At 36.0% G+C, this 9,421-nt stretch overlaps 1 protein-coding gene across 4 annotated transcripts in view; it reads right to left on the bottom strand.

The window, feature by feature from the left end:
- Usp45 (ubiquitin specific peptidase 45) overlaps positions 1 to 9,421 on the bottom strand; it is a 60,091-nt gene that overhangs the window by 29,285 nt on the left and 21,385 nt on the right. For all 4 annotated transcript variants that reach the window (XR_004517167.1, XM_010637370.3, XM_010637371.3 and 1 more), the window contains exons 6-8: positions 5,073 to 5,215; positions 4,610 to 4,702; positions 2,110 to 2,240 (exon numbers count right to left, since the gene is read on the bottom strand). Coding sequence is in view for 3 of the 4 variants with exons in the window: in XM_010637370.3 (XP_010635672.1) it covers positions 2,110 to 2,240; positions 4,610 to 4,702; positions 5,073 to 5,215 (367 nt within the window). In the remaining variant the exon portion in view is untranslated. The remainder of the gene's footprint in view (positions 1 to 2,109; positions 2,241 to 4,609; positions 4,703 to 5,072; positions 5,216 to 9,421) is intronic.

Genomic DNA, 9,421 nt, shown 5'->3' with positions numbered 1-9,421 from the left:
ATATATATAATACATACATATGTGTATATATATATATATATATAAAATACCAAAATATTCCCAAATCAGAAAAAACCCAAAATTGAAAATATTTCTGGTCCCAGGTACCTCGATAAAAGATAAACCTGTAATGGATATAACTAAGGAATAAGAGTAGGCAGAAATTTAAATTTTCATTTATAAGCAGGTACTATTTTAACAAATTTTTTCAATTTTCATAAATCCTTTTAAAATCAGGAAAAAAAATTCAGTGTGGTGGTACCCCAGAGTCCTGGCTATTTGGGAGACTGAGACTGGAAGATCACAAGTTTAAAGCCAACTTGGCCAACTTAATGAGACTCTACTTCAAAATTAAAAGGGCTGGGGATGTAGCTCAGTGGTAGAATACTTGCCTAGTATGCCTGAGACCCTATGTTTAATCCCTACTACTACAGAAACAAACACCAAAAACACATGAAAAAGAAAAACACAGAACAAAGTTTTTTAGCAGAGACAAAAATAAATTTCTAACCATAATGGTGCACATTTATAATCCCCTGAAATCCCAGCTACTCAGGAGGCTGGAACAGGAGGACTGCCAGCTCAAAGCCAACCTGGATAACTTTATGAGACCCTGTCTCTAAAATAAATGACTGGGGCTATCTATAGCTCAGTGGTAGAAGGCTTGGCAAGTAAGTGTGAGGTCTTGAGTTCCATCCTCAGTACTGCCAAAAAAAATTTTTTTTTCTGAAGTGTAAAATGCCCTAAAACCATTCTAACTGGATGAAGCACCCATATCTCTGAGTCTTTCTTTGGTTTGTGTGTGTGTGTGTGTGTGTGTGTGTGTGTGTGTGTGTGTGTGTGTGTTTAAATGAACCCAGGACATTGAGTGTAATCCCCAGCCCCATTTCTGAAGAAACAACATTTACCAATCAAGTTAAACAAACACCAAACCTGCTATGTTTTAGAATACATTTGAATTAAAATGCGATTTTTAAAGTATATATATATATATGATACACACACACATATGCAAGTTCACATATAAAATTATTTTTTCCTATTCAGTAATTGGGAACTAAAGTAGCTTAAAAGCTCCATGACAGCCAGGCCCATTTTTAACACATTACATGCTGTACCCCTGGATTTCAGCAAGTAAATTCTTGCCAAGCATGGTGGAACACATTTGTACTCCCACCAGTCAGAGGCTGAGGCAGGAGGACTGCTGCGAGTTCCAAGCCAGCATAGGCTATAATAATTAGCTCAAGCCCAGCCTAAACACATAGTGAGACCCTGACTCACACACACATAAAAGTAAATGCTGAAATAAGAAAAAAAAATGATATTAGTGTTAAGTCAGTTCCTTTTTGGTATGTTGATATCCAGACATATGGGGACTTTGTTTTTAAATATGTTAGTATTTTGAGAATATCACTTAAATCACTTTTGTTTGCCTTAAAGCTCATCTTTAAAAATAAGAAAGGTGGGCCAGGGATTTAGCTCAGTGGTGCCACCACCTGCCTCACCGGTGCAAGGTCCTGAGTTTGATTCCCAGTACAAAAAAAAAGAAAGGTAGGGATCAGGTATATTTTAGTGGTAAAGCACTTGACTATCATGTCAAAGCGTTTGGTTTGATCCCCAGATCAAAATAAGGGGTGCAGGGTAAGGAAGCTAGATTCAATGATCTCTTACAGTACTTTCTAGATTTTACAGTTGTAAGCTTTTCTTACTTTGCAGTAGTGTACCCAGACTTGAGTCAAGACAGATCAACTTCTACTTGATTCTTAGCCTTGTCACTCTCATACCAGGCACTCAATTTTTGTCAATCTGCATTTCCTTCTATGAGGATAAAAGATCACTTCTTCAAAGAATTATGAGACCTAGACCAGAGATTTAGCTCAGTGTTTCTGCTGCCTGCCTTGCAAGCGCACAGTCCAGAGTTCAATTCTTGGTACCAAAAAAAAAAAAGAAAGAGAGAGAGAGATATAATTTGCATAAGCACACTGTTCTTTTTCTCAAGAATCCAGGCTGCAATGGCAGTAAAAGTGTTATAATAAGTGAAATGACTCATACCAAGCAATTAATATATTAGTATATGATTATTTATATGAAGAATGGAGATACACTCACTTCTGACAGAGCTGGTTAAAAAGAACTTTAGGAGAAAGTGGTCCTCTTTCAGTCTCCTTCATGCTGTGAAGAAACAGGAGCAAGGCTGAGGTCAGTGGTCCAGGGCTTGAAAGTTCTACTGCTAATGGGTCCTGTAAAAACATGATAAAAAATAAATAAATAAAAATAAAATGATTGGGCTGGGGATTTAGCTCAGTGGTTCTGCACCTGCCTTGCAAGTGCAAGGTCCCGAGTTCAATTCCCAGTACCTAAATAAATAAATAAATAAATAATCAACTATATATCAGAAGTACACAATTTCAAAGTCAAACATTACTTAAAAATAAAGTGTTACACTTTGTTTAAATGATAGCAATTAAATTGATTCAAATTATTAAACTTTGTTCCTTCATATCTAAAATGGATGTATAAAAAAACAGGATTAAATACTTGCTTTGAAAAACACAGGTATTTTTATATACTTTTCCCTTTACTTAATAAAACTATTAACTTGAGTGAAATCATCAATCATTGGTGCTCATTAACTGTCACATGTGTTCCCCTACGAGTAAAAGTACTGATCTACTTGATTATTTGTATATTTTCACAAAAATTATATTTACTATCAAAACTCCACACCTTTCTTTTCCTCACATATTTTACATAAGGAATAAGGAATTATGCGATCAAATCTCTCTTTTGAAGGAGGAAAAAGTGTTTCTAAAATATGTTACCCCTTTGTCTTTCAAAACTTTCTCTTGGGAAGAACAATTTGAACTATTACATTGTACTAGTTTTTGTTTGTTTGTTTGCTTGTTTGAGACAGGGTCTCATTGTGTAGTTCAGACTGGCCTTGAACTCATAGTGATCTTCCTGTCTCAGCTTTCCCAGTGCTGGGATTAGAGGTTTAGGCCACCACACCCAGCTTGGGCTAAATATCTTTTTAAAAAGACTCTTCTTTTTAATTGTTTTTAAAGCCAGATCATGAACTACACGTATACTCTTTCTTCCTTTAACATGTTCGCACAAACACACTTTTCTTTTCTTTTTCTTTTTTTTTTTTTAAGATGCTGCCTCTGTGTTGCACAGGCTGTTCTGAATTTCTGGGCTCAAGTGATCTTCTTGCCTCAGCCTCCCAAGTACCTGAGACTACAGGCATATGCTATTGTGCCCAGCTCTCAATTCCTAATTTGTAGGGGAAGACAAGGATGGAGGGTACATCCTCATGAAGTTGTCCAGGCTGGCCTTGAATTTGTGATCCTCCTGCCTGAGCTTCCTGAGTAGGTGGGATTGCTGGCTTAACACTACCATACCTATCTTCCAGCTTTCAATTTCTACCTAAAATTCTTATTACTACAATCAATTCCCTATAGTCAGAGCCCATCAGGAACATACGTACCTACAGTTAACAAAGTGAGTTGACTGCTTGTTGTAGTGAGGTAGACCAAACACCTTGAGACATTACAGGGTGTTTCAATAAAAGGGTGTTATAAAGAAGTGACATGGGATTTGGGCTTTGGTTGGGTAATTAGAAGAAATTTCTAAGGAAGTGGAGATTCACTCCAGCCTGCATGCTATCAGCAAGAGGTAATTCTATGAGTGGGTCTCTCAATAAGACTTATTCATGGAAAAGGAGAGAGGACAACAGGATTAAAGCTATATCTGGCAAAGAAACTATAATAATCCATTTCTCATTCTAAGAGAGAAGGTACTGGAACGTTCTCTATGGCAGAGTGACACTGTTTTTGAACAAATTATGGTGTGGCCATCTTTCGACTCATTTTTTTCAGTCAGAAAAACCTAGACTTCAGTTGCTTTTCTGTGAGACTGTTTGGATAACAGCGTGACTCTGGATGTTAGGCCCACTTTAGAATGGCAGGGACTGCTTTCATTTTCATTGGCTAGCCTATTTCTCTTTCTTTCTCACAAGCTTAAAAAACCCATCATTTAGGTCAGCGGTGCTGCACCTGCCTGGCAAGCTCAAGGTCCTGAGTTCGATCCCTGGTACCATAAAATAATAATAATAATAAAGTTCAGATGCTCCCCATTAAATCTACCTTTAAAGAACAAGATGTTAAATTTAAACAAATGTCACTAGTAACTACAAAACAGGATCCTAGATACTTTGCTCAACAAGTCAAACCCCTTTTGTTTTTCTGGTATGTTTATTTAGAAGCTGCCTTGGAGTCTGTATGATTTGATCCATGATATATTTGAATAATGTATCTTAAACTTACAATTCTAAAAACTTTAAATCTAATTATTTTCACAAAATGTTTTTGAATTTTTTGTTTGGATTTTTTTGTTTTGTTTTTTTGAGAGAGGGTCTTGCTTTGTAGTACAGGCTGGCCTAGCACTCACAGCAATCCTCCTGCCTCAGCCTCCCATGTGCACCACCATACCAGCTTTGAATTATTTTTCTGTCTGCTTATTACCATTCCAAATGAGAATAGAAAAGATGCATTTTGGCAATATCAGTGGCTCATTTGAAAACAGATATTATCTAGATAATTATGCTTACCAGCTGAGAATCTGCAGGAGAGATCTTTAATTTTGTACCATCTTCTTTTATCTCATTCATTAGTTCAATAAGAATATAAGTCTGTGCCAAGTTCTAAAAGAAAGTAAAAGTAAAGTCTTCGATTCAGTTATATTATGCCTCAGATTTTATGAAATGAATATTCTCAAAATTTCAAATTTCATCTACCATAGCAAAAATGCTATTTAAATTCTTTTAACTTATTGCGTATTACATTTAGTAAATGTCACTACTACCAATAAAGTTGTGGTAAAAATACACAGACCTTTCAGAACCACGGTGTGAAAAGGTGTGTGCATATATACGACAATATGCAGATATCCTAAATAGAAAGAAATAGAGCAATTTCTAGAGGAAAATTTAGCAGTCTTAATAGTCTACAAGTGTGCCAATGTGCATATGAATTAACAGTTGACATTTTATAGGTCATTCTGTTAACACTTACCTGAATGACTGCATTAAAGAAACAAGTATTTCCTAAATTTGTAATTCCTTTTACAGATGACACACTGCTACTCTTTCTTCCTTTCTTTATTTCACTTGTTTCACGTTTTTCTTCACAAAGTTTTATGATTCTAGAAAATGTACCTAAAAGTTAAAGAAAACATAACCACACATAAGATGTAAAATTAAATATATATCATTTGGCAATTTCAATATATTATTTAAAATTAACATTGTCTCCCTGAATCAGTGTTCCGGAAGGAGGAAAATACATACACAGATGTCTTTGGTTTACACTGTACTGCTATTACAATTAATTTAAATATGTTTAATATGCAGATTTGTACCTCACATCACAGTACAGAATAAATTCCAGATGAGTTGAAAAATGAAAGGTACAGAAACACAGTCAAGAAGCAAGTAGAGCTGGTTTTGGAGGCACACACCTGTAATCCTACCACTTGGGAACCTATGGCAGGAGAATCACAAGATGTGTACTAGCGAGACCCTGACTCAAAATTAATAAATGGGAAAAACAGAAAAGACAAATGATTAGAAAAGATCTAGTATCAAAACACCATTTCTCCCTTAAAAGGAATGAAGACTCCTTGAAGAAAATGCTGATTCTAAGCATTAGGGCAGCAAAGATGCAAAACAAGTAGGAGTAATTCAAAATACATAGGCCCATACCAGGTGTCACGCTCACACCTGTAATCCCAGTGCTCAGGAGGCTGAGAGTTCAAAGCCAGCCTGGGCTACAACAGTGAGTTCAAGGTGAGACTGAAATACACAGCAAGACCCTGTCTTAATCCCCTACCACCAACAACAAAGAAAGCCACAGGCCCACATTGAACAGACTCTCATTGTCCAATGTGGTACAATTGGACCATCAAAGTTAGGGCAGTATAATAGATTATTACTCACAGAATAATAGATGAGTTAATAATAATAGATATTTAATAAGAAAAAAGGGGGAAGAGGAATTCTTTATACACAAAGACCAACTAATAAACAGAAGAAATGATTAAATTAGGAAAAATCACCATCTTCTAGTAACAGGGTTTCTAAAATTACTATTCTTGCAATTTTCCTTTTAGTTTGAAATGATCAAAGCCAAAAGCCTGAAAAAAACGGGCTGAGGATTCAGTTCAGTGGCAGAGCACTCACCTACCATGCACAAGGCCCTGGATCAAACCCCAGTACCCGTCCTAGACACACACAAACACACACACATTCACACACACACACACACACACACACACAAAGAAGTTTTTAAGAAAACAGAGCCATGGTATAATGCAAAAAGTAATACTGAAGCGTCTGGTACATAATGTATGTTTGGGGCTCATCAATTTATATTATTAATATACATCTGCAAATTACATTGTCAGTTCATGTTTAATAAGAATGTAACAATACAGAACGATATTGTAACATTTATGAATGACCTGGGTGATCATATCTATTTGACAGCAGAGTGCCCTCTAAATCCCTAGAGGGGTTCAATATATAGCTATTCCTCAATATCCTAGGGTACTGGATCCAGGACCCCCAAATCTTCAAGTGCTCAAATTTCTCATACAAAATGGTGTATCTGCACATAACCTCCATACATCCTCCTCCTATATACTTTAAATCATCTCTAGGTTACTTCTAGTAGCTAATATGATGTACATATATATGTACTTAGTGGTTAAACTGCACTGTTTAGAGAATAACAAGAAAAACGTCTGTATGTGTGTGGTACAGATATGATTTTTCCACAAATATTTTGATCTGCTGTTGGTTAAATCTGTGGATGCTGAACCCATCAATATGAAGGATTGACTGTAATTTGAAGTTTGACAGGAAATTCCCAAGTTCACAAATGTTTGGGTTTTAACTGGTTGTTTTAAATGCTTCTCAACCCTCAGAATTTATAGTTCTTTACATGTTATTTTTCTGATACTAATATGCTACCTTGTATTATTAACTTTTAAGTATTTGGCTGATGGACAGAGATGGGGGATGCCTCCTAACACGGTTCTGTGTCACACAACATGCATAAAATATCAACATAAATAAAAGTCTACAAGATTAAGCAGAGGGAGGGGTTGAACAGAGGGGAAGAGAATGAAGAAAAAAGAAGCAGCAAGATATACCATGCACAGGTACAAATTCCCTATGATGAACGTGATCATTATGTATATCTAAAATGTACCAATAAAAAAAAAGATTAAACAGCACACCCAGCATAAATTTAGCACTCCTATGCCTATGATTGAGTTCTTATCAGGAAATAAATTAAGATACCTCCCCCCGCTTTTGCAAGCAGCTTTAAAAGAGATGAACTAGGATGAAGGGGACCTTATTCTCAAGCACAGGATCAGAAAGCAAACATCAGAAAGACAAGCAGGGTCAACCAACTTTCCAGGCCCCCCTTCTGCTCAATAAATTCTTCCTTCTTCCTACAAAGAAAGAGAGAGAGAGAGAGAGAGAGAGAGAGCGCGAAAGGAGGGGAGGGAGAGGAGGGAGGGAGGGGAAGAAAGGCAGGCAGGCAGGCAGGGAAGGGAAGGACTGTCTAAGGCAGAGGCAAATTAATGTCATGCATATCCTCTTAGACTAAATAAGGTTCAACTCTGCACCTGCTACTCTCGCCAAAGAAAAAGCACAGAGATATGGGGTCACACTTAGCAATGAAGTACAGTTAATATATTTCCTCAGATTTTTTTCATAAAGATCAAATGAGGTGAAAATTGCAAAGTTCCAGGAATGATAAGCACTGTGCAAGTGTTTAAACAGCTGTGAGAGCCTCTCAAAAATGTTATTTGTGCCAAAGCCCATATCTTCATGAGCTCCTTCACATCAATTATAGCCATTGTTTGCCTTCATATTTTTTCTTCTCTAGTTTCCTGTACATTGTGGGTATTATCTCTAATTTCTTTTTCTTTCTTTTTTTTTTTTTTTCCTGTGATATTGAGAATTGAAGCCAGGGCCTCACACATGCTAGGCAAGCACTCTATTGATGAGCTATACCCAGAGCCTCACTTTTCTTTTTAAAATGTGGAAATGGCTCATTGAGGAAATAGTACTGCTTTCTAAGATGTTTCTCTCATTATGCAAGTCTATTTCACATAAAAGATTTTTCTTCCAAGTCCTAACAACTTTTTTCCTATCCTATGTTTTTTTTATTTATTTTTTTTATGTAAGTCCTCTTTGCCCTCCTATATTCTTGTTTTGTTTTGTTTTTTTATTACTGGTTGTTATTAGATATTTGTTTTCCAGGTATTAAAGAGTTGTTTTGAACTCTCAACTCCATGATCCTGAGTTAACACACCAAAGAACTAGCATGATAGGACTCCAGATATTAAAATAAGTGATAAATTAATCTTATACTAACTACAGCACGGAGCAGAGGCCAAGATAATCAAGGAAGTAGGTCATTGTAATATAGGAGCCAAGCATGAAGAAAGGTAAAAAGGGAAAGAGGGCAACAGTATTCAAGCCTGGAAGTGAACAAAAAAAGCAAATAGAAAAAGTCACCAGTATTGAATAAACACTCACAGAGGAAGCCCAACATAGAACCTGGCTCGGTTTGCAGACAGAGCAGCCTGTCCCATTTGTGTCTGGGATTCCAAGCAGGAATTAGGGTAGGCAGTTTTCAGATTCTCACTAAATTGGCTGCCAACAGATGGTTTCAGTGATTTTTAAGAATTCAAGATGAAAGAGTAATTACTCCAAGCATTTTTCTACCTTTTCAGGCAAGGTGGTAAACCCTGATTTTAATTTATAATATTCAGTCTCAGATGAGTGATTTGCTCAGAGTCACAATAATAATATTCTGATTTTAGGTCCATGTCATTTTACTACCTAAATTTTCATCCATGATTTATTTATGTACAATGAGAATAATTAGAGCTGGGAATGTAGCTCAGCAGTACAGCACCTTCCTGGCAAGCACAAAACCCTGAGTTTGATTCCCAGTACTGAAAAAAAAAAAAAAAGAGAGAGAGAATAATTATTCAAAAGGGGGGCCAATATTCATAGATTTAGATATATGCAACCCTGAATAAATGTGACCCTCAAAAGTACTTTCCTAACTTAACATTCTTAATAAATATTGCCTTGATATGATTTAACTTTTTAACATGAGCACAGAATAATAGAATAAACTACAGAATATAAGAGAGAGAATAATTATTCAAAAGGGGGGCCAATATTCATAGATTTAGATATATGCAACCCTGAATAAATGTGACCCTCAAAAGTACTTTCCTAACTTAACATTCTTAATAAATATTGCCTTGATATGATTTAACTTTTTAACATGAGCACAGAATAATAGAATAAACTACAGAATATAACTATTTA

This window comes from Fukomys damarensis, unplaced genomic scaffold (assembly GCF_012274545.1).
Source record: "Fukomys damarensis isolate Sample0158 unplaced genomic scaffold, DMR_v1.0_HiC HiC_scaffold_14, whole genome shotgun sequence".
NCBI lineage: Eukaryota > Metazoa > Chordata > Mammalia > Rodentia > Bathyergidae > Fukomys > Fukomys damarensis.
The sequence above is the reverse complement of the archived record's forward strand: the minus strand, read 5'-3'. Positions and strand labels throughout refer to the sequence as shown.